This window comes from Carcharodon carcharias, chromosome 8 (genome assembly GCF_017639515.1).
Source record: "Carcharodon carcharias isolate sCarCar2 chromosome 8, sCarCar2.pri, whole genome shotgun sequence".
Taxonomy (NCBI): Eukaryota; Metazoa; Chordata; class Chondrichthyes; order Lamniformes; family Lamnidae; genus Carcharodon; species Carcharodon carcharias.
The window spans coordinates 161,302,162-161,327,798 of record NC_054474.1 but is presented as its reverse complement, the minus strand read 5'-3'; the positions used below and the strand labels follow the sequence as shown (position 1 = coordinate 161,327,798).

General features: G+C 42.6%; 1 protein-coding gene across 1 annotated transcript in view; it reads left to right on the top strand.

Moving 5' to 3' along the window:
* Positions 1-13,902: 13,902 nt before the first annotated feature.
* Positions 13,903-25,637, top strand: part of ak8 (adenylate kinase 8) — a 140,111-nt gene continuing 128,376 nt past the window's right edge. The window contains exons 1-3 of the mRNA XM_041194479.1: positions 13,903-13,986; positions 19,394-19,478; positions 24,581-24,630. Coding sequence (XP_041050413.1) covers positions 13,903-13,986; positions 19,394-19,478; positions 24,581-24,630 — 219 coding nt within the window. The remainder of the gene's footprint in view (positions 13,987-19,393; positions 19,479-24,580; positions 24,631-25,637) is intronic.

The following is a 25,637-nucleotide window of genomic DNA, read 5'->3' as shown; positions in this document are numbered from 1 at the left end:
GTCGCGCCAACTCCTGCGGGAGCACCCAGCCCAGTCCTCCGCCACCCAGCACGTCCCCGATCCTGGTCACCCCGGAGGCCACAGCCCTCCTCTCCGCCAACCACTGAAAAGGACGGAGGGGCGGATTCCTGAGCAGCGGCTCTCTGACGATAGCCGCTACTGCTGACGGGGGAGAGCTGCGTCGCGAGGCGACCACTTTCCAGACTTTGATCAGGTCCTGGTAAAAGACTGGCAACGCCTGCAAGGAGCCACCGAGGCCCAGCTGTTCTATAAACAGGAGCTGCAGGTCATAATTCAGGCCGTGCACCTGACGGAAGAAATACGTTGTCAGGGCACACCATCTAGGAAGAGGCTCGACGTAGAGATATCGCTGCAGGGTCTGAAGGCGGAAAGTCGCCACCTGTGTGCGTATGCACACTAGCGCCTGACCACCCTCCCTAAGCGGGAGACTCAGAACCTCGGCAGCGACCCAGTGCAATCTTTTGTCCCAGAAGAAGTCGACTAACAATCTCTGGATTCTTGTGACAAAGTCCGGGGGAGGGGTCAAAGTGACCAGCCGATACCACAACATGGCGGCGATCAGCTGGTTTATGACCAGAACTCGACCTCGGTAAGATAGCACTCGGAGCAGTCCTGTCCAGCGCCGCAGGCGAGCGGTGACTTTCATCTCCAGTTCCTGCCAGTTTGCCGGCCAGGATTCCTCAGCAGGGCAGAGATGGACCCCCAGGTAGAGGAGGCTGGTCCTGCTCCAGGTGAAAGGCCTGAGCTCCTCGGGTAGGGGATCCATCTGCCACTGACCGACCAGGAGTCCAGAACATTTACCCCAGTTGATCCTGGCAGAAGAAGCGGCAGAGTAGACCTCCTGGCACTCGCGCATCCTCCGCAGGTCAGCCGGGTCACTAAACATAAGGAGCACGTCATTGGCGTAAGCCGAAAGGACCACCCCGATGCCCGGCCCGCGCAGAACCAATCCCGACAACCTCCTCCACAAGAGGCGCAGGAAAGGCTCCACGCAAATAGAATACAACTGGCCAGACAGGGGGCAGCCCTGACGTACCCCTCTCCCAAAGCAAAGGGGCGCCGTCAGGGACCCGTTAACCTTCACTAGACACTCTGCGGCGGTGTACAGAAGTCGGATCCGGGCGACAAAATGCGTCCCAAACCCAAAAGCTCGCAGAGTTCCAAGTAAGTATTTGTGATCCACCCTGTCGAACGCCTTCTCCTGATCGAGAGACAGGAAGGCGCTCGACAGACCAGCCCTCTGGGAATGGTGGATGATGTCCCGGACCAGATGGATGTTATCATAAATGGTTCGGTCCGGGACGGTGTAGGACTGGTCAGGGTTGATCATGTGGTCCAGCACGTGGTGCCGAGCCGAGAAGACATGGCTCGGGCGAAGATTTTGTAGTCCGTGCTGAGGAGGGAGACCGGGCGCCAGTTTTTAAGAAGGCGGAGATCCCCCTTCTTCGGCAGCAGGGCAATCACGGCAATCACCGCTCGCCTGCGGCGCTAGACAGGACTGCTCCGAGTGCTATCTTACCGAGGTCGAGTTCTGGTCATAAACCAGCTGATCGCCGCCATGTTGTGGTATCGGCTGGTCACTTTGACCCCTCCCCTGGACTTTGTCACAAGAATCCAGAGATTGTTAGTCGACTTCTTCTGGGACAAAAGATTGCACTGGGTCGCTGCCGAGGTTCTGAGTCTCCCGCTTAGGCAGGTAGCAATGCTCTCCCCACTCCCCAAGTGTCTGCGAGTCAACTCGCAGACACTTCCTCCTACCTCTCCCTGGACCATGACCCCACCACTGAACATCAAGCCATTGTTTCCAGGACTGTCACTGACCTCATCTCCTCTGGGGATCTCCCTCCCACAGCTTCCAACCTGATAGTTGCCCAACCTCGGACGGCCCGCTTCTATCTCCTACCCAAAATCCACAAACAGAACTGCCCCGGTAGACCGATCGTCTCAGCTTGCTCCTGCCCCACAGAACTCATTTCCCGTTATCTTGACTCCCTTCTCTCTCCCCTTGTCCAGTCCCTTCCCACCTACATCCGTGATTCCTCTGACACCTTACGTCACATCAACAATTTCCAGTTCCCTGGCCCCTACCGCTTCCTCTTCACCATGGACGTCCAATCCCTCTACACCTCCATCCCCCACCAGGATGGTCTGAGGGCCCTTAGCTTCTTCCTCGAACAGAGGCCCGAACAATCCCCATCCACCACTACTCTCCTCCGTCTGGCTGAACTTGTTCTCACGCTGAACAATTTCTCCTTCAACTCCTCTCACTTCCTCCAAATAAAAGGTGTGGCTATGGGTACCCGCATGGGCCCCAGCTATGCCTGTCTCTTTATGGGGTATGTGGAACATTCCTTGTTGCAGTCCTACTCCGGCCCCCTTCCACAACTCTTTCTCCGGTACATCGATGATTATTTCGGTGCTGCTTCATGCTCTCGTCAGGACTTGGAAAAATTTATTAATTTTGCTTCCAATCTCCACCCCTCCATCATTTTCACGTGGTCCATCTCTGACACTTCCCTTCCCTTCCTTGACCTCTCTGTCTCAATCTCTGGTGATAGACTGTCCACCAATATCCATTACAAACCCACCGACACCCACAGCTATCTCGACTACAGCTCCTCACACCCCACTTCCTGTAAGGACTCCATCCCATTCTCTCAGTTCCTTCGCCTCCGTCGCATCTGTTCCGATGATGCTACATTCAAAAACAGTTCCTCTGACATGTCCTCCTTCTTCCTTAACCGAGGTTTTCCACCCACGGTCGTTGACAGGGCCCTCAACCGTGTCCGGCCCATCTCCCGCGCATCCGCCCTCACTCCTTCTCCTCCCTCCCAGAAACATGATAGGGTCCCCCTTGTCCTCACTTATCACCCCACCAGCCTCCGCATTCAAAGGATCATCCTCCGCCATTTCCGCCAACTCCAGCATGATGCCACTACCAAACACATCTTCCCTTCACCCCCCTTATCGGCATTCCGTAGGGATCGCTCCCTCCGGGACACCCTGGTCCACTCCTCCATCACCCCCTACTCCTCAACCCCCTCCTATGGCACAACCCCTTGCCCACGCAAAAGATGCAACACCTGCCCCTTCACTTCCTCTCTCCTCACCGTCCAAGGACCCAAATACTCCTTTCAAGTGAAGCAGCATTTCACTTGCATTTCCCCCAACTTAGTCTACTGCATTCGTTGCTCCCAATGTGGTCTCCTCTACATTGGAGAGACCAAACGTAAACTGGGCGACCGCTTTGCAGAACACCTGCGGTCTGTCCGCAAGAATGACCCAAACCTCCCTGTCGCTTGCCATTTTAACACTCCACCCTGCTCTCTTGCCCACATGTCTGTCCTTGGCTTGCTGCATTGTTCCAGTGAAGCCCAATGCAAACTGGAGGAACAACACCTCATCTTCCGACTAGGGACTTTACAGCCTTCCGGACTGAATATTGAATTCAACAACTTTAGGTCGTGAGTCCCCTCCCCCATCCCCACCCCCTTTCTGTTTCCCCCTTCTCTTTTTTTTTTCCCAATAAATTATAAAGATTTTCCTTTTCCCACCTATTTCCATTATATAAAATAAAAAAAAAACCCACTAGAGCTATACCTTGAGTGCCCTACCATCCATTCTTAATTAGCACATTCGTTTAGATAATATCACCAACTTTATCTTTAACACCTATGTGTTCTATTGTACTATTGTTGTTGACATCTTTTGATGATCTGCTTCTATCACTGCTTGTTTGTCGCTACAACCACACCAACCCCCTCCACCTCTCTGTCTCTCTATCTCTCCGCCCCCCACACACACACCTTAAACCAGCTTATATTTCAGCTCTTTCCTGGACTCGAACTCAAGTTCTGTCGAAGGGTCATGAGGACTCGAAACGTCAACTCTTTTCTTCTCCGCCGATGCTGCCAGACCTGCTGAGTTTTTCCAGGTAATTCTGTTTTTGTTTTGGATTTCCAGCATCTGCAGTTTTTTTGTTTTTATCTCTAGTTTACAAGGCAGCTTTAGAACAAATTAAATGCAGGTGAAATCGCACTCAATATAATAATCATTGTGCTGCTTCAGCCACATTTTAGTCATGTCATGATCAGCCGTAAACCTGAGAGGAAAGGGGAGTGGAACCCGGACACCAACTTAGCACAATGTTCCTACATGCCTTAATGTAATGTACTGCGACAATGCTGGATATATTGCATATGGAACAATCTTATACATAGCATCGACAATGAAGGTACACTGAAATTTCGACTTGCAGTTCCACAGTCAGCATTTGTAAACACCTGGTACTGTCGCGCTTGCCCGCTTAACTCAGGAGTTTATTGAAGACAATGAAGCAAACTTCAATTCTGAGGAAATACCAGCCAGCAACAGAACAATTTCAAAGTGCGCCGTTCTCTCAGATAGGATTTGAACAGAGTGGCATTCATTCCCGTTTAAGAACATTAATTTTCGGGCTGGGTTTAAACATGGAATATAAACCTTTTAAACGATCACAATTAAATGAGGTAACATTGATGAAATATACTGATGTTCTGAATGTATTGATCTGTTTACTGATAATTCAAATTTGCAATATATAGAGTACATATTTCACCTTGATATTGCATTATTAACATGAAACAATTGCTTTGTGATAACCTACCTGAAACTTTGAAAAATGGATCTCGGATTGGACCCAAATCCTTATTTCAGTTCGTTGCCTTTTTGTGTGTTCCGAGTGGACTATTTCCTCCAAACCCGGTTAGTTTGTTACATTAACTGGATACAATTTCAGCTGGCTCTGTGCTGCACGTAGTGACTATTGTTTAACTTCATTACCTAGCAACTGGACTGAACCAAAAACACGTAACTCACGTTAACCCTCTCACGTACAAAATGTATTTATCCATATTAACTAATGTGTCTCCTAAGGTATTACTCCTAGTTAAATGCTATTATGCATTTGGTCGGTATGAAAATCGAGTTGTAATAATTTTACTTTTCATGATGCTTTTAGCAACATGTCTTTCATTCCTTCCTCTCCCTCTGCAAATATGGTTCTTTTTATTATACCTTGGCTGATATTGACTTGAATTTTGCTGTTAGCATTCACAGTCATTACTCAAACTGACAGCAATTTTGTGAGGTCAGACCTTCGCGGAATACATCGGAAAGACGCTGCTGTCCGTGAATCTACGGTCCACACACAGTCAGCGTTCACAGTCTTCACTCCACTGAAATAGAGAGCAACTTTGGGAGTTCAGAAATGAAATAATACGAAAATCCAGAAGTTGCTACACTCCTCCATAGGGTGCGCTGTAGAGGTTCCCACAGACTGCAATCCCCCCTGCCATCATTGACCAGAACTTCTGCTCTAATGCTGTTAGTTCTTGCTGTAAAGAGCCTGGGAAAAGCCACGCCTTTCTGAAAGAGGTGTGCCTGAATTTTTAGACCTTAGTTTTCTCTGCACAGGCACTTAAATCCACCATCATCACCTTTCTCGTTTAAAAAAAAAATCGGCTCCAGCTGTTAACACTCTCCACTCTCCTTTCCTAAGGTGCTGAAATGTGTAGTAATTTGCCAGTTCCTGCCCATCTTTCAAAACCTCCTTGCTAAAATCCTCCTGTGTAGCTTATTTTTTCTCTTTAGTCTTTCATGGGATTTGGGCATCACTGGCAAGAGGAAGTCATACGGACTCGAAATGTTGACAGTATTCCTCTCCGCAGATGCTGTCAGACCTGCTGAGTTTTTCCAGTTATTTTTATTTTTGTTCCAGCATTTGTTGCCTATCTCTAATTGCCCTTGAATAAAGTGGCCTGCTGGGCCATTTTAGAGGGTAGTTTATTGCTGTGGGTCTGGAGTCACATGTGGACCAGATGAGGTAAGGACAGTAGATTTCCTTCCCTTAAGGGCATTAGCAAACTAGATGGGTTTTTAACAACAATCAATGGTAGTTGTCATGATCTCCATTACTGAGACTCAATCTATTAATTGAATTTAAATTCCACCAGCCATTATGGTGGGATTTGAACCTACGTTCCCAAAACATTAGCCTGGGCCTTTGAATTACTAGTCCAGTGACATTACCACTACACCACCACCTTTGACCTTATAACCAAAGAGCACATCATAAATCCATGAGCATAAATGGTTTATTAATGTGATCTTATTCCAATTTTAAATTATTTCTAGAATAATGCTGGGTTAGAAGAAAAAAGACAGATTTGGTCTTGGACTTTAGGTGACATTATAAACCCTGAAAACACAAGGGATTTTTACTAAAAAAGACTTTTCATTTGTATACTGTCTTGCCACAAATCTACTCCAAGGCTCTTCACATACAATAAATCGCTTTGAAGTGCGGCCACTGAGTTACGTAGCCTATCATCACTTGAACCCTGGGACACTGTTTACAATGGTCCTCAGAATGACAACAAAGTTGAATTGGATCAAGCTCAGAAAAGGGTAGATGAATGGACGTCTCAAACTATTTCACATGGAAGGTTTTGAATGTTTGGAATGAACACTCCAGGGAAGCTAGAGAGGTTGATAACATCAAAAGTTTAAAATGGGAGTTGGACAGATATTTGGAAAGAAAATCAATTGAAAGGTCTAAGCAGTGAGTTTTGTATTCTGTGTTGGAACTCTTGAGGTCAGTCAGGTGGACCAAATAGATCTTTTCTGCTTCTGTGCCTAACTCTCAGAAATTACCATGTTCAAGTTTAAGTATATTAGTGTATATATATATATATATATATCTGTCACAACCAACAGCATTAGGTGGTATCAATGGAATGGAAAATAAGCTGGGTTCTATGAAGGGGATGAGGGTAGTGGGATCCAATCAGCCAAGTTAAAACCCAGGCAGTGAAGTAGAAATTGACTCCCAATGAGAAATTTTGAAATTCAACAGTTCAGTAATATTGTATGAATCATTCACCCTCCAAGGATGCTCAGTATACTATTAGCTTTGTTTGTATAATTCCTGCAGTAGCAGTATCAACATATAAAGCCTATCTCCATGTCTGTAACATTGCCCAACTCCACCCCTGCCTCAACTCATCTGCCTCTGAAATTCTCTTCTATGCTTTTTAACTCTAGACTTGACTATTCCAATGCATTCCTGGCCAGCCTCCCACATTCTTCCCTCTGTAAACATGAGGCCATCCAACCTCATCCTTACTTGTACCAGGTACTGTTCACCGATTACATTGACTCCCAGTCCAGCAAAGCAATTTTAAAATTCTTATCCTCCCTATCTCTGAAATCCCCTCCAGCTCCACAAGCTTCCAAGATGCCTGCTCTCCTCTTATTCTAGTGTTTTGAACATCCCTGATTTTAATTGCTCCACCATTAGTGGCTGTGCCTTCAGTTGCCTAGGCACCTAGCTCTGGAATTCACGCCCTATACCTCTCTGCCTCAACCTCATTTTCTTCCTTTAAGACATTTCTTAAAAAATGTTCCTCTTTGACCAAGCATTTGGTCAGCTGACCTAATATTTCCTTTTGTGACCCAGTGTCATACTTTGTTTTGTAATGTTTCTGTGAAGCACCTTGGACTGTTTCATTATGTTAAAGGCGCTATATAATTATATGCTGTTGTTGTTTTTGTAACCAAAGGTAAATTGGTTCTTTTTGCTTTCTTCTGCAAGGATATTAATACCTGAGAGAGAACTGTAGCAGGTGGCAGACCCAAAATATCTCTCTCTCTCACACCCTAGGAGTAAGGGCTAGTCTAAACTCATAGGAGGGAGGGCATAGGTTGTGTTGGAGACAGGAATGGGGGGGGGGTTATGAGGCAGCTGTGAGTGAGTGGGCAAACCTGTGGCAAATGGAGTTCAATGTGGGGAAGTGTGAGGTTGTTCACTTTGGATCCAAGAAAGACAAATCAGAATACCTTCTTAATGGTGAGAAACTAGAAACTATGAAGGAGTCAAGAGATAAGGGTGTCCTTGAACTCAAATCACCAGCCCCAGGATGATGGGCTTGGAGGCGTTTGAGTCAGTAAAATGCTGCATCAGGTTGGCTCCCCATGCAGTCACATCACTGAAGAAGTTTCTGAGCAGTGGGAAGGGCAGCAGTTCAACTGGCCGCAGCCAGGAGGTGGATGGTCAATTTGAATAATCAAAGACCAATTAAGGAACATCTTGCCTGCACAGCGTGGTGCCCCACGTTGTGTGGGGAGGTCATTATCTGCAAGGATGCAGCCTCCTAGCTGCTTCTTGAGGGGAGGGGTTGAGCTAGAGGCTCCATGGCCAAAGGAAGAAACTGCCAGCAACTGCTGGAACGGTTTCCCTTCCAACTACCAGGGTCTGCCTGCTTCACCCTATCAAAAAAATCAACTCTGCCAAACCTGTGAGGATGCTCCAAAATGGAAGTGCTCCAATGTTTCCCTTTTGTTTTATTAATTCATTTGCGGGATGTGGGCTTCACTGGCTAGGCCAGCATTTATTTCCCATTCCTAATTGCCCTTGAGAAGGTGGCGGTGAGCAGCTTTCTTGAACCCTTGCAGTCTATGTAGTGTAGTTACATCCACAGCGCTTTTAGGGAGAAAGTTCCAGGATTTTGACCCAACGACGGTGAAGGAATGGCGATATATTTCCAAGTCAGGATGGTGTGTAGCTTGGAGGGGAACTTGCGCGTGGTGGTGGTCCGCTGCAGCCGCTGCCTTGTCCTCCTAGATGGTAGTGGTCGTGGATTTGGAAGGTGGTGTCTAAGAAGCCTTGGTGAGTTCCTGCAGTGCATCTTGTAGATTGTACACACTGCTGCTACTGTGCATTGGTGGTGGAGGAAGTAAATGTTGAAGATGGTGGATGGGGTGTCAATCAAGCGGGCTGCTTTGTCCTGGATGGTGTCAAGCTTCTTGAGTGTTGTTGGAGCTGTACTCATCCAGGCAAGTGGGGAATATTCCATCAGACTCCTGACATATGCCTTGTAGATGGTGGACAGACTGAGGAGTCAGAAGGTGAGTTACTCGCCGCAGGATTCCTAGTCTCTGACCTGCTCTTGTAGCCACAGTATTTATATGGCTAGTCCAGTTCAGTTTCTGGTCAATGGTAACCCCCAGGATGTTGATAATGGGGGATTATTCAGTGATGGTAGGGTGCGATGGTTAGATTCTCTCTCATTGGAGATGTACCAGATGAAGAGACTGTTCCATTGCATCATAATGTAAAACACATTATTCTGATGCAGAAGATTGTGTCTCTTTAGGACTACGATATAGAATCATAGAATAACACAGCACCGAAGGGGTCATTTGGCCCATCATGCCTGTGCTGGCTCTTTGAAAGCCATCTAGTTAATTGCACTTCCCTGCCCTTTCTCCATAAATTTACAAAATTTTACCCTATAGCTGTGCTCTATATTTTGGAACTCTGCTCATTTCATTAGACATGCTTTTATTGAAAAAGCATGATTGCAAAGGTAAATTGAGAACACAAACATACATATAAACATACGAGCATGGAGCAGGAGTAGGCCACTTGGCCCTTCAAGCCTGCTGCACCATTCAATAAGATCATGGCTGATCTGACTGTATCCTCTTGCCTATCCTGATAACCCTTCACCTCCTAGTTTATCAAGAATCTATCTACCTCTGCCTTGAAAACATTCAAAGACTCTGCTTCCGCTGCCGTTTGAGGAAGGCAGTTCCAAAGACTCCCTACCGTCTAAGAGAAAAAATGTTTTCTCATCTCTGTTTTAAATAGGTGACCCTTTATTTTTAAACAATGGTCCCTAATTCTAGATTCTAGAGTAAACATCCTCTCCACATTCACCCTGTCAAGACCCTTAGGATCTTATATGTTTCAATCAAGCCACCTCTTACTCTTTTAAACTCCAGCGGATACAAGCCTAGCCTGTCCAACCTTTCCTCATAAGACAACCCCAGTACTCCAGATATGGTCTCCCCAGTGTCCTGTACAACTTAAGTATAACCTTCCAATTTTATATTCAATTCCCTTTGCAATTAACAATCACATTCTATTAGCTTTCCTAATTACTTGCTGTACCTGCATTTTATCCTTTTGTGATTCATATACTGGGAGAGGTGATGGCATAGTGGTATTGTCACTGGACTAGTAGTCCAGAGACCCAGTGTAATGTTCCTAGGACTCGGGTTTGAATCCCGCCACAGCAGATGGTGGAATTTGAATTCAATAAAAATCTGGAATTAGAAGTCTAGTGATGACCATGAAACCATTGTTGATTGTTGTAAAAACCCACCTGGTTCACTAATGTGCTTTAGGGCATGAAATCTGCTGTCCTTACCTGGTCTGGCTTACATGTGACTCCTGACCCATAGCAGTGTGGTTGGCTCTTAAATGGGCTAACTAAGGATAGGTAATAAATGCTGGCCTGGCTGGCGATGTCCACATCCCATGAACAAATATAAAAAAAAATACTGGGACACTCAAATCCCTCTGCATCTCAGAGCTCTGCAATCTCTCGCCATTTAGATAATATGCTTCTTTTTTATTCTCCCTGCCAAAATGGACAACCTCACATTTTCCCCACATTATACTCCATTTGCCAGATCTTTGCCCACTCGGTTAACCTATCTATGTCTCCTTGTAATTCTCTTCACAACTTACTTTCCTACCTATCTTTGTATCATCAGCAAATTTAGCAACCATATCTTTTGTCCCTTCATCTAAGTCATTTATATAAATTGTAAAAAGCTGAGGTCCCAGCATTGATCCTTGTGGCACACTACTCGTTACATCCCACCAACCATAAAAAGACCCATTTATGGCTGGCTTCTGTTTCCTGTTAGCTAGCCAGTCATACCTTTGATGTGGCACCTTATCAAATGCCTTCTGGAAATCCAAGAACAGTGCATCCATTGGTTCCCCTTTATCCACAGCACATGTGATTCCTTCAAAGACCTTTAATAAATTAGTTAAACATGATTTCCCTTTTACAAAACCATGTTGACTCTACCTGATTTCCTTGGATTTTTCCAAGTGCTCTGCCATAACATCTTTCATAATAGCTTCCAACATTTTCCCTATGACAGATGTTAAGCTAACTGGCCTGTAGTTTCCTGCTTTCTGTCTCCCTCCCTCTTTGAATAAAGGAGTTACATTTGCTATTTTCTAATCTAATCCAAGGAATTTTGGAAAATGAAAACCAATGCATCAACTATTTCACTAGCCAATTCTTTTAGGACCCCAGGATGAAGTTCATCAGGACCCAGGGACTTGTCAGCCCGCAGCTCCAACAATTTGCTCAGTACTACTTCCCTGGTGAATGTAATTTTCACGAGTTCCTTCCTCTCTTCTAATTCTGTAGAATGCAAATGAATAGGTTTCTTTCTATCTTTCTAACATATCTTTAGCGGACGCATAATTTTCATATGGAAATATATAATGCCCATGATTGACATGCATTAAATTAGCCGTTTTTCATATATGCTAGTGGGTTATTTGCCTGTTGCTTTGCTCAAATAAATGTCAGGTGCATTAAACTATGAGGCAGCAGTATGTTTTACAACTGTCTCTCTGTCTTGCTCACTCATATTCTATTCATAAACTAAAATGTTTCTTCGCTGTATTAAATTCGTGTGTGTGCATCCTGTAAAATTCCAAAAAATACCCCTGAAAATATTTTCAGTAAATTAATTTTCTGCAAAAATATTTAATAAAATCTATTTTCCATTTCCTTCTGCCCCATTGTTTTCCAAATATAAATTGATAAATATTTTTCATCTGCATCACCTAATTGTGCGATATCTTCTTTGTACAGAGTTGCATTTTTTCATGATTATTCCCACCAACCTTAGTGTCAGAGAGCTGAACAGCACCATCTTGTGGAGCCCATGACATTTTCATTGTCAATTTGCCTTGTTTTGAGTTGGTAACGCAATTATATATTTCTTAATAGTATTTCTCCCAGCTAATCTTTAGCTTCACGAAAATTTACTTGTACACAGCAGAGCTCTGCAGTGGGTTAAGTGTTAATTTGTTGCAGATATAGATGGATATGCTCATACAAACACAGGAATAGAAGTGGGCCATTTACCCCTTGTACCTGTAAAGCTGCCATTCAGTAAGATCTTTGATCTGTGACTTAATTCCATCTACTCCCCTTTACCTCACATCCCCCAATATCTTTGGTGAACAAAAATCTAGCAATCTCAGATTTAAAATTAACTATTGACCTCGCATCGATTGCCTTTTGTGGAAGAGTTCCAAATTTCTACCATCCTTTGTATGTGGATCTGTTTCCTAATTTCATTCCTGAAAGGTCTGGATCTAAGTTTTAAAATATGCCATCTAGCACTACACTCCCAGATGAGCAGAAAATGTTTCTATCTGCCATCTCTTCATTAAAACTTTGATCCAATCACCCCTTAACCTTCTAAATTTCAGGGAATACAATCCCAGTTTGTGCAATCTGTGCTCATAATTTAACCCAGAATCCAAGTCGGAGTCTAAGTATCATGTGTTCCCTTCAAGGACAATGTATCTTTCCAAAGGTGTGATGCCCAGAATTAGACACAGTACTCCAGGTGTGGTCTAACCAGGGCTTTGTATAACTGTGGCACAACATCTACCCCTTGCATTCTAATCCTGTAGATATAAAGGCCAGCATTCCATTCATCTACTTGATTATTTTCCATACCTATTTGTGACATTTTACTGATCTTATTATGTGGACCCCCAAGTCTCTTTGGACCTCCATTGTTTCTAGCTTTTCACCATTTAGAATGTACTCTGCTCTATCAATTTTAGGTCCAAAGCAGAACTCACAATTTGCCTACATTGAAATCCATTTGTTACAGTTTTACCCATCCACTTAATCTATTTTTTTTTGTAATGCCTACAGCAGAGATGTCACTCACCTTGGTACTGGGTAGGCAACTTACCTTGGAAATCTCTTGCTTACAAAGGATGGCATCTGTCCCCCTAATTAGTGAATCCCAATGAAGTCATTGGCTACAGGTTGTGCTGGGGGCTTATTTTGTTGGAGGAAATTTCTGCTCAAGGGGACGAGACAGGGCAAAGAACGTTGAAGCAGTAATAATGAGATCAAGAGGAGCAAGTGCAAGGGGTGGGGGAAAGAAAGACTGAAAAACATGACAAAATCATTTTTGCTCCAGAATTTGGTTGAAACAAAACTCGGTGTGCCCATCCAAAAAATGGCTTCTGCATCACTGTGGGCTTCCTGAATAATTTCTTTACTGCTTGATTTCAAAGCATTTAAAGTCCCCATTCTCTTCACTTAAGTTATTTTGTTTGATCCTGACCCTTTCGTCAATCAAAGACTCTGTTACTCCCCAAGTCTTTTCCCAGCAGAATTTGGGTGCATTGACTGGGGCACTCAACTCTCCACGGCTGGTACAAAATGGTGATGGGGGACATGGTGGGGTGGGGGGACAGTGACAGGAATTTGGAAGTTGGATATATTAATACTAAAATTAATATTAATATTAAAAATGCGAAAGAAAAACAATTTGCTTTATCACGAATTACTTTGGAAGAGACACCACAGGTCAGCAGCTGGAGGACCCCACAGCCACAACACGCTCGGTATCCATAGCAACGGCTGGCGCACCGTCAGTCAGAAGCTCTTCCGTCTGTCACCTTTCGTCGCGAGCACTTGTTAATCGTTCCGTTTGCCTTCGGCGTAAATTAAACTCTTTTCCTCAACGACCGATCGATCGGTTGAGGCTCCGTTGCCTTGGTAACGCGGCCTCCAACTGAATCGGGCGCTCGTGCGAAGGAGAAAACTTGAATCCCAATACACGGTGGAAGTGGACAATCTCCATCGCCTTGGGCCCTCTGGTGGAAAGGTCTAGCCTCCAGGTGTAACTTAAACGTGTACATATATATATATATATATATATACTTTTTAAAATTTATATATATATATATATATATAAAGTCTCGAAGAAATGGACGCAACCCAAAAGCCGTTACGGATTTCCCCAGAACTGGGAGTCTATGCGGAGAAACATGGAATATTTCAGACTCTGCAGGTATGAACAACGTCGGTGTTTGTCAGTTATTCTCACTTTTAATGTCACGGCAGATTTTATAATTGTACATTTTACCTTTAGTCAACATCTTCGGCCTGTCCAGCTCAGTTAGGGTAAGTTGTTGCTGCAGTGAATGTGTGTGTGTGTGTATATATATATATATATATATGAAGAAGCATCAGCTTCAAGTTTCGCTCCTTTTTTAGTTTAATCCTATTTCGACTTAACTCTCTTCTGAAAATGAAGGTAGTTTATGTGCCTGAATGGATTGGCGATCTGTGCCTCTCTTTTTGATCACCGGTCTCATTCGTTTGACAGCCCTCGAAAATTTTCAGGTAGGATCATTATCTGTCTAAAAGTCTTATCTACTCTTCGTCCTTTACAGTTCAAAATGGCAAAAGCACTGAGGTAGTGGTTTGGTTGGATTGGGTTGGGTTGGGGGGCGTGGTTGGGGAAGGTCGAGTGGTGAGAAAAGAGAAAGAAAGCAATTATTTTCTGTTGTTTGTTTACAAACATATCCACCTAGAGAAAATAGTGTTGTCAATAGTGGTTTCTAACCCTCAATCCTCACTCTAACCATTAACTCCTAACCCCAACCATTAAGTCCCAATCCTCATCCTAATCCTGACCCCAGCCATTAACTTCCAATCTCAACCTTAAACATTAACTTCTACTCATAACCCTAACCATTAACTCCTGGTTCTAACTCTCACCATCAATATCTAGTTCCAAACTAAACTGCTAACCCTAAATCGCAGTTGTCAATGGTATGATACAGGGTTGGATGTGAGCTCAATAGATGATGGGTATGAAATTCTGGAGATGTCACTATGGAAAATTAATGTCCTCCTCGGAGTGTGTCGCCAGTAATCTCTGGTGCGACCAATGCAGCGCACCTTGTTGAGAGGGATGTCCTTGTTCACATTTACATGCCAGAAGCAAGTGAATTTGTGCTTTCATGTTATCATGTAGCCCCACTGATTGATATGTTGTCCGTTTTCCAAATTTGGACCACTCTGGTCTATTTGATGAATTTTGTAGCCCAGCATTAGCATTACTTAAAGCAAACTTGCCGGTAATGTAATTTTGAACAAATTCTGCTGTTGCAAAGACTCTGGAATTATTCTGCAGTGTTTCTGAGGGTGATATGGTGATTTCCTGGATTTGGAAGAAACTGTTCCTGCATCCTCACAGGGAGTATGGATTTAGTGACCTGTCCACAATAACACTGCAACAAGTACAGGGATCTGCAGCACAACTGGCAGATGAAATAAAGGCCCCAGAGAGGGCAAGCTCTGCACAGTCCCCTCTGTCAATTTGGAGCTGAGCTCCACCATGCTTCTTCACAGTGACAGGTGGTTGTCTGGCAGGGTAGCCAATGCACCCTGCATCTTGGTGCACATACCCATCAGTGATCTCCAGAATGCCATCACATGGGGATCCTCATCTGAGATGCCTGTAGCAGAACCCCTCTGCGACTTGCCCTCCAGAGAGCTGGCCTTGCTGCAGCCCAGCTATGCCTGATGACTCCAGTATCTGAGTTGATCGCTGTGAGTCAGATCGAGTGACGGGGCCTCTTCATTGATGCTGTGCCATGGCTCTCTCTCCAGCTCTGGTGGCAGGCCAGGTGGCAATTTATGGCTGTCTGAAATCATAAAATCAGAAGGGGAAGGTTGGGGTAAGGGAAGCAAGTGGAGTGAAAGTAAAAAGTCATGGTAACACCATCTGCAGTTTGCTCATCATCCCAGATAGTGGAATGTGAGTGAGCTGGAATTTGAGAAAGGGCATAAAGCAATAATTTACTGTCACCATCAATGTTCTGAGCGATACCAGATGGCCTGGGCTGCGTTGCAGTTGGCTCCATGATGCAGGCACCCATCGCCTCTGTTGGGGAAGATGCAGGCATCTTTGTCCCTGCCAGTTCTATTCTGCTCCTTTCTAATTTTTGTCACCCTCTGCAAGAGAGCGGGAAGAATGGAAGTGACTGTATAGTGCTGTGTTTGAATGATGGGTCTTCCATAGCTGAATAGCTGTAGGTACGTGGAGGCAGTGAGAGGTGGGTGTGAGACTGGCTGCATGAGTGGATTTGAGAAAATGAGGTGGGGTATTAGACTTAGTCCTGAGTGCTAGGGGTGGTGCTGGGTCAGTGATGTTGAGGTGCTGCATTGAGAGGCTGGTGGAGCATAAGGTAGGAAATGCCATGTGAAGATGTATCCACTGACCTTGGCAATTCACATGAGGTCATTGGACTTCTTGTGGAATCATTGCCAGGTCCTCAGGGCCAGACTCAAGGTATTGACCCCCCCTAGCTACCTACTCCCAATCCCTTCTGCGGGCAGTCCTTGAATGCCACCTGACCGCCAATGGAACCATGGTTCCTCTCCTCCTTTGCACTTCCAGCTCTGCATCTGTGGTCTCTGCCCTAGTGTACCACTTTCCTTGTTATCAATTGCAGCAAGCCCTCCTGTAATTCAGTACAGCTTCCCTTTAAGAGGGACAGATTGCCTTTAAGAACAGAAGGCCGGTTGCATCACATAGTGTTAGGCATGATGCTCAGTCCCCTGCTAAGCAGAGAGGTAGCCAGCAGCGTAGCAGGTACTTGGCCTTATGCTACAAACAGGTAAATGAGGTGCCAGCATGAAATCTACATGCTGCCTATCTTCATGTCAACAGGCATGGACAGGTCGTGAATTCCTGCACCCATAAAATTGGTTGGACCAATTCTTAGCCCATTGTGACATGATCGATAATGCAGATTGGCTGCGTTACAAATGGTCACTCTGTTTAAAAAAAAAAAGTTAGATATATTACAAATCCATTTAAAGATGTGAAGCTGTGATTCAATTTTTCAAGGTTGGAGCAATCAAAATAAATCTCACTTTAACCCTGAGGGGAAACTTGAATAATCTGTTTTTCTTAACTCCCAGGCAGCTAGCCAGTAGCAGAAGTTATATCGACTGAAGTAAAAATTTCCCAGCATTATGGGCCGAATTTTCCCCCTATCGGGAGGGGGGTGGTTGTGCGGGGGCAGGCGTGAGCCCGATTGGTGCCCCCGATCGGGGACCCACCGCCGTTTTACATGGGCGGGCCAATTACTACCTGCCCAGCGTGATGCTCGCCCGGTAGTGCTGTGCGCTCCCTGTGTGGGTGGGGGGAGGGGGATTCCCTGAGTCGTTCCCTGCGCTCTTTAAGCGCAGAGATCTCCCTGAGGCACCATCGGTTTGACGTGTAAATTCAAATAAAGGGAAATAAAAGCTTTTAAAACATGTCCCCTCATGTGACACGTGAACAAATTATTTTTAAAATTTTTATTGACTTTTAAAACACTTCATGAAACCTCATCCCGCCCGTGGATGAGGTTTCATGAAAAATGCGAAGGCCGCCTGGGCTCATCGCCTGCCCGCTAACCTTAAGGTTGGATGGGCAGCTCAGCTAATTGAATTAATTACTATTTAAATAGCCTTAATAAACCTTTGACAGTTCGGTGGGCGCACAGCCGAGTTAGCTGCATGCCTGCCGAACTGAAAATCTAAATGATGCACAGTGACGTGGGGATGCCTGCCCAACGTCACTATGCTCATTTTACGTGACGGTGAGCGGGCCCTGTCACTGTTTGCTGACCAGAGAATTCTGCCCTATGTTTTTTTGGTATGTAAAAAATGCATATTGCATGGGAAATTATGCAAAAGGTATGATTTAGGCTTTTGTATATTTCTAATCAAATATGCTGTGCTTGAAAGAGGGACACCACCCAACTGTTTTTGCTATTGTTGCAGTTTAACTAATTGGCCATGCCTATGTTAGAAGAATAAATAGAATGGGAAATGGCCTTTAAGCCCATCAAATCTATTCTATCCACGGACCATTTTGTGGTGGAAACGACATTGACCCAAGAATGTATGATGTTTAGGTGCACCAAGTAAGGCCGATCACGATGTGATGCCTAGGAATTTAGGAAATTGAACTAAAGATGGAACCATTTTGTGTTAATATAACTTTCTTTTGTTGTAAAACAAAATATTAAATGTTTTATTTATAGAGATTGAACTGAAAAGGTAAATTTAATGTATCCTTAAACTGAAAGATTACCTGTGATTGTTAGAACAACAGCATGAAGATATTGGATGTGGGGAGGAAAGAGTTTATTGTTGGGGTAGTCATCTACTGTGGAAGGAGGTAAACTGATGCTCTGAATAATCTTGACTTATTCCAAAATTTATGATATGATTAAGGGAGCAGCTAGGATAGATATAGAGAAACTATTTCCATTGGTTGAGGAGTCTAGGACAAAGGGGCATAGTCTAAGATTGGAGCCAGATTTTACAGGAGTGAAGTTAGGAAATGCTGATGCAAAGGGTGTAGAAGTTTGAAACTCTGATCTGCAAACAACAATCAATGTTAGATTAATTGTTAATTTTGAATCTGAGTTTAATAGATTTTTGTTTACCAAAGGTATTAAGGGACATAGGGTAAAGGCAAGTGTGTGGAGTTAGGTCACAGGCCAGCCATGATGGTGGAACAGGCTCAATGTGCAAAATGCCTACTCTTGTTCCTCTGCTCCTATGATTGAAGATTTAAATATCCAATTTTCCCCTCCTGCCATTTAGGTCCAGGCATGTGCACTATCATTCCCAGTGTGGAAGCAGGTTGGACGGCTTCCCGTGATGTTTAAAAAGTCAACAAAGAGCATTATTAGTTGCTTTTTTATCTGTGAGGAAGTGTCTTTACTCCATTTGCCAGCTCCTCCTCCTCAAGTGTGAAATCACTGTTGGAAATCATAGGTTTGAATCCCTATTTTTTCACTCTTAGCATTTTAATGTGCTGCATCACCCAGTGCCAGCATTATAAATGCAATATATACTGCCAGGTTAACTGTGAAATCTGGCTTGGAAAGTTTCATTTATTGAATTGTGTATTAAAATATTCTATATTTCCATGTTTTAATGCATTTAAGGATGAACCAACTTTTTTGTTAACAAGTATCTCACAGGAACATTTTAATTTATTGGGATCAGATTTGGTTGAGTTCATAATTATATGAAGCAGCTAATAAGTTTTATGCATTTGTAATCATTGGAGACCAACAGAGTAGTTGAGGTAATGAAGCTAGAGTGATCTAAGGAATGATTAGATGCTGTCATAAGAAGATCATAGGGCTGGTCTTCAGGAAAGGAGCAGATCAATATGGGCTGAAGGATCCTCTTCATCTGAGACTATCTTGTGATCTCAGGACTGAAGACCTAATTAGTTGAACCTATTTATTGCAAAAATGACACATTTTCAATCTTAGCCTGGCATTGTACTTGTGTTTAATTGCTGCATACAATACATGTCTACACAAAGCTAACAGTCAGAAGTGAGGATTATCAGGAGGAAGTGTAACCTCTTATTTTCTTGTGTCTCTCAGAGAATGTTGCAGTGTCTGCTAGTGGATAGACCAGTGGATCCCATTCAGTATATGATAGATCATCTTAAAAAAGAAAATGATGAAGGTGAGGACACTTTTTAATCTTGGTGGAAATATAAGTGCTTTGTTAAATTATTTTTCAGGATTTTAAAAAATTTTAGCACTGAGTTCATTGTATCCTGACAGCTACAAGCTTTAGAGAGCCTTCTCAAAGAGAAAACTAAAATGGCCAATGAATCATTGCTTGGCAATGTGGATTGGTTTAACCAAAGTTAGACTTCCTGGTTGAGGATGTCTTGAGAAAAGCAGCTTGTTGAGGAGAAAATAGGAAATGGGAAAAAAAATGAATTCTTTTATAAATTATTATGTCACTCCTGATTTAAAACCATACTTTGTTTTACAATCCAGCGGCTGCAGTTCTTTATATCTTATCGCAAACACATCTTGTTCCAGTTTCCATTAATTTATTATTTGACATGAAAACATTTATGAAAAATTATTGTATTTTATCTTTGTGTGTATTTTTTTAAATGGTGTAAGCAGAATTTATGATGTAAGAATGTGTGATCTTAAGAATCCCAGCTGATGCCTCTCAGTTCAATGGGACATAGGGAACCTCAAAATGGCAATGTATTATTTGAGGGACTTGCAAATTTAAAATAATCACTGAAGTACTTTTGAAAATTTGGCTAGAACTGGAACTAATTACTTTATATATTTGCTTCACGTTGTGTTTCAGTGTCTTTATTTTAAAATTGATGGGGGCACTACTTGGGTACCTGCACACGAGTAGAACAGCTGTGTACAAAATTAGTGTCTGTCTGAGAAATGTGGTTACAGCCTTGTCAGTTAGAAATCTACAAGGGAAGTAATCCAATTATAGAATGATTTCGTTTCCTTTTATTGAAAAATATGACCTAGGGCAAGTAAAGCTTTTTTTTGTATGGAATAAACAATTACAATAGCCCAAGGCAGTGCTTCCCCCAAACAAGAGTTTGACCTTGTGTTAATAATAGAATAATTCTGTTTTTCACTGATCCCTTAACTGGAGAATCTTGAGTGTAAAGGCTTGAATCACCTGAGGATTTATTCTTACAGATGAGATTAGACAATCCTCAAAAGAGTCTTGTCTGCCAAAGAAAGATTTGCTTTGAAGTAGTTTGAAAGAAATTTACTGATGATGGCGCTAGAGTTTGTTTTGTGCTGATTGTATTGAGTTTAAATAATTCATTGTTTTCTGTATTTACTTTGAACAGAGAGGAACATATTTACATATTGGATTTAGTTGTATTATTCCTGTGGCACCCATGTGTTTGTGTTAAAATAAATTTCAAGATTTTCCGGACCTTTAATACTTTTATGCGTTGCTTGTGCTTCAAAATTCTCTGATGCTTATGTTGCACATAACATTCACCAATAGTAACATTCTCTCGCTCTTAAATGTGCACCCATAGAGTATTGTAATTGTCTTTTTTAAAACATTACATATATGTCCAAGCAACATAGAGATGACGGAATTTGGGCAGAAGCCCTATTCAAATAGAGCTAAAACCTATGAATTTGGGAAATTATTGGGCTGGAGCCAGCTGACTTTTAGACTTGTTGCAGCCTTCATCAGTTTTCCTCTTATGTGTGGAATTTAATTTTAATCAGCCCAAATTAAAAATCACACAGCACAAATCACCAACTTCTGCAATCTATTTTTACTGTATTTTACTAATACAAGTCCTGTTGCTTTTTTGCACCCTGAAAAACATCTATTTTGATTCAACCTCATTTTAGATTTTAAAATAAATTAGTACTAGGACTAATTTTTGTTTGTTAATGATTCCCATGGAATTCTTGCATTTGTTATCTATTTTAAAAAAAATTGTTGGAGAGCCAAAAAAGGTTTGAGAATCTGGAAAGCCTGATGATCTCAAAGAATGGACCTGAAGAAATGAAATTTAAAGTCTGGAAGACAGTAGGACAGGTGGTGATTAATGCAGTGCTATCAGGAAAAGCTTAATAAAATATATTGACATCCTTGGCAAGCCAGGAACCAGCTTCTGACTACATTGTGGAAGAGTGTGATGGATGCTTTAGATAGATGTTAGGGCACCAAGTAAACTGAGTTTAGTGGAGCAGCCCCAAAGATATTGATAAATATGTCACAAATGAATACCAGCAGAAGGTGAGAATAACCAGAGGCAGTGATTATCAAAAAAAATCTGGTTTGAGTAATGTCGATTTGTACTGGTAATTAACTAGATTTTTAAAAATGCCTCCTAGAGAGTCGAGTTGTTCGATTTTAATTTTAGGTTTGTAACTTGAGCAAAATACTGTGGTACCTGTCTTAAGAGCAAGCCGTTTTGAAGTGACTATTTAATATCTGGGTGCAGAAGCACGTTTCAGTGTGCAAATGTCTACACTTGGAGTTATTCTGGAGGAAATCCGATTTTCCACTGCATTCCTGACTCCACGTCATTTCCCTCTGGCCTTTTTGCGGGTTGGGAATGCTGTGCAAAATGTACATCTGCCCCCACTGAAATCGGATTTCCTCCCACACACCATTTTTGTTTGGTGGAGGGGGCTTTTGGAAGCTCATTAAAAGCATGCCAAGTTTGAGAGTTTGTGAAGAAAATGGAAAGCCTGCTGAAGAGTCTGGCACATTTTGAAAGGTAAGTGTAAAGTGTTTTCACACCTTCAAATATCACTATTTGGTGCTGTATTAGAATGCAGATGTGTGTTTTAATGCAGTGATTTGTCGTAGAGATTTATTCTTTTAAGGTAAGATGACTCTTATATGATCAGCCTTGTGTATTTGTTCAAATGCATTACATTGCTTTTCCAATGGAGAAAATATCATAATGCAGTGAAAAATGTTACAAATGTCCTGTCAACTTGTGCTGTCAACTTTTCTACTGTGATTTAAATGGCTCTGGCTGATCTAAAAACTGGTTTTAACATTTGAAAAAATCTAACCACCTGCTCCTTTCCATTCTGGTTTTGACACTTGAAAACATTTTCTCCACAAAAATCTAACCGCCTGCTTCCTTACATTGATTGACAAGCACTCTGCTTCAAAATTGAAATCAGCAGTCTAATGTTTGGACAGCTGTGGCCATAATCAATGCCTGACTGAGTTTCAAGTGCTAATGGGTTTCAGGACAATAGGTATTCTATTTGTCTGAAAATGAATGGTAGTTTCAAGAAATTGTAATAATAGCTTGTCCCTTTGGTTTCTGGTTTGTTGACTCAAGCTAATAGGATTACAAATATTACAAGGTTTTTCTCGCATGGCAAAATGTGTACCAATGATGTGAAGGCTTTTAGTGGATGGTAAAAGATTTATTCCCCCCCCCCCCCGCCCCAAAGAAATGTAAAATATTTTCTACTGATATTGCATTGAATTTGGGGACTGCACATAGTGCATACTGGGTGAATGGCTATGGAGGATATCTGGGTGGCATGGGTGATCTGAGGGGGCATGGGGCAGCATGGGGGTTGAGGGAGGTGTGGCGAGGTTTAGGAGGCCTTTAAACACTATTGGCAGCAGGGATATTGTGGTGAGAACTGAGGCAAGTCATCTAACTGGTCTGCAACTGCACCCACACTCCAGCACAGTTTGCAAACTTTACTCTGAACCCAACCCCGGTGTGAGAAGACAAAATTGGTGTGTGAAGTCACACATGGGTCAGGGGTGCAGTTTGTGAGCTGCAAAAGTGCGCAGATCAGGTTTTCTCGAGCCCAGATGAAGATTCGGCCTCTAATATCAACATTAAATCATTAATTCAGAAATGAAACTATATCTAGGGGCTGCTAAAAATCCATATCAAAGTACACTTATGCTACAGCTGTAGGATTGATCTCACTTTGCAGCCACACTAAGAATTTATGCCGTTAATCCAGAGTTGGGTGCAACCTGACTGGAGTGAAATGGAGTTAGACTATCTCTTCCAGGAGTTACAGCACAACACTGTCTAAATTAAAACATCTTTGCACCAATGCTGCATTGGACTGTGAATACAGGCATGGGGCAGAATTTTTAGGTTGGCGAGTGGGCATGTTTGGCGGGCCTGGGATCGGCCGGGGAACCGACTGATGACTGTGATTGGCCACCGGCCGTGATTTCACTTTGGCTGGCAGATTAACAGCCAGCCAGCATGAACTGCTCTCTGAGAAGCTCAGCACTGCCAGGGTAGTGGTGGTTGGGAGTTGGGGGGGGGGGTGCGGAAGAGGGCAGGTGGTAACGTCAATGTGGACACGGGCCAGCGCTGACAGAAGGCAGAGAGTTGCCTCAGGGAGCTGAAGACCTGAATTATTCTTTTATTATTATTATTATTATTCCTTCACAGGATATGGGCTTCGCTGGCTGGACCTGCATTTATTGCCCATCCCTAGTTGCCCTTGAGAAGGTGGTGTTGAGCTGCCTTCTTGAACCGCTGCAGTCCATGTGGTGTAGGTACATCCACAGTGCTGTCAGGAAGGGAGTTCCAGGATTTCGACTCAACGACAGTGAAGGAATCAAAAATAAAGTTTTGAAAATCAGGAAAAAAATGTCTAAGCATCCCAATCAGGCACCTGAAAATATACATGATGAAAATGCTGTCCACCAAATTTCATTTTTATTTTATTTCATCACGGAAACCTCATCCCGCCCTTGGATGAGGTTTCATGATAAATGTAAAGGCCACCTGGCCGATTTGCCTGTCCACTAACTGTAACGTTGGACAGGCAACGTAAAATTAAAGACAATTGCACTGTTAATGACCTTAATTTGCCTCTTAATTGTCAGTGGACACGCTTCTGACTTTTGAGCATGCCCACCGACTGAAATATCGTTCGAGCGCGGGATGACATCGGGATGCTTGCCCGACATCATCTCACATGATTTCACACCGAATCGGGCCTGGGACATATCCACCCACCCGATCAGCGTAAAATTCTGCCCATGGAGTGGTCTCATTGTATGGCACAAAATAAATACCATTATTTTATAACTGGAGAACCAGAAAAATCAATAGGAGCTTATAAGTTTATTTAAATTATAAAAGCTGCACAATTCACTCTAGCTTGGCATAATTTTATACAAAGCAAGATTTGGAAAGGAATTGTACAATTTATCTTGAATTTGCTGTGTTTTTTTATATTTTTAATATAAATTGAACTTAACTAGCATAATATTTTCTTCCAAATTTTTAATAGTTCCCCGAATCTTTTTGCTGGGACCACCTGCTTCAGGGAAACTTACTATTGTAAGTACGTTGTAGATTTAAAGTATTTATTAAAGAGAAATATCCTATAATTAATGTTGAATAAAGTTTACAAAAAATTAACTTCCAGAGGAGCAATGTTAGCTATTAATATGTCTGTGTTTACTGATATTTCTTTATTGCCAATGCTGTGTCAAAATTAGTTTCTCAATCTAAAATGATTTGAGTTAATTTTCATTTTTTGGAATGAAAGTGGATTTTGATGTATGTTCTTAAGAAATTTATTGATTTATAGGCTTTTGCATTGTGTCAGAATTGCAAGATTATTTAAACAGTAATTTTATTATTGTATGCAAGCTTCCTCAATGGAATATTTTCTTTAATATCATTTGACCTTTTGCTCCAACTGAAAGGGGTGCTAGTTTCACTAATTTAGTGCTGCTTTGATATTTTAGAGAGAGATGTTGTAATTTGTTCACATAAATGTGTTAACATACACAGTAACTGTTTCAGGGTTGAGAGTGGAATCCAAATAATTTTATGTTTCCTTATTTGAAGTTTGCATTATTCATCAACTCATCCTTTTGTCAGTGTAGCCTTACTGTTTACAAGAGGTAAAATAAATTAAATACTGTTTAAAAACATTGTCAGGTCCCAGTGCATTGTAAACTGCAAAAATGTTGTATCATTCTATAATAGGTCTCCATGATGATCAAGTTTAAATTGCTAAATAATTGGCTTAAAAATTAGAAGGTAGAATGTTGCAGCTAAAAACTAAACATTGTGAAGACTGTTTCTGGCACATACAAGGACTAAACTAAAGTATTTAGCCCGGAAGGATTTTTTTTTTCTGTCCTTCGTTTAAATTGTTATTTCTCCTTCTGCAACCCCCTCCAGCCCTCAAATTTTATCTGCCCATTTCCCTTTGGAGAGTCTGTGTGGACTTTGCCCTTCAATAAGGTCTGGACTTGTTGGGCCTAATGGCATTTTGATACTCCTAAAAGATCAATTGTCATTGTTCACTATACTAGATGTTATTCATTTTATGG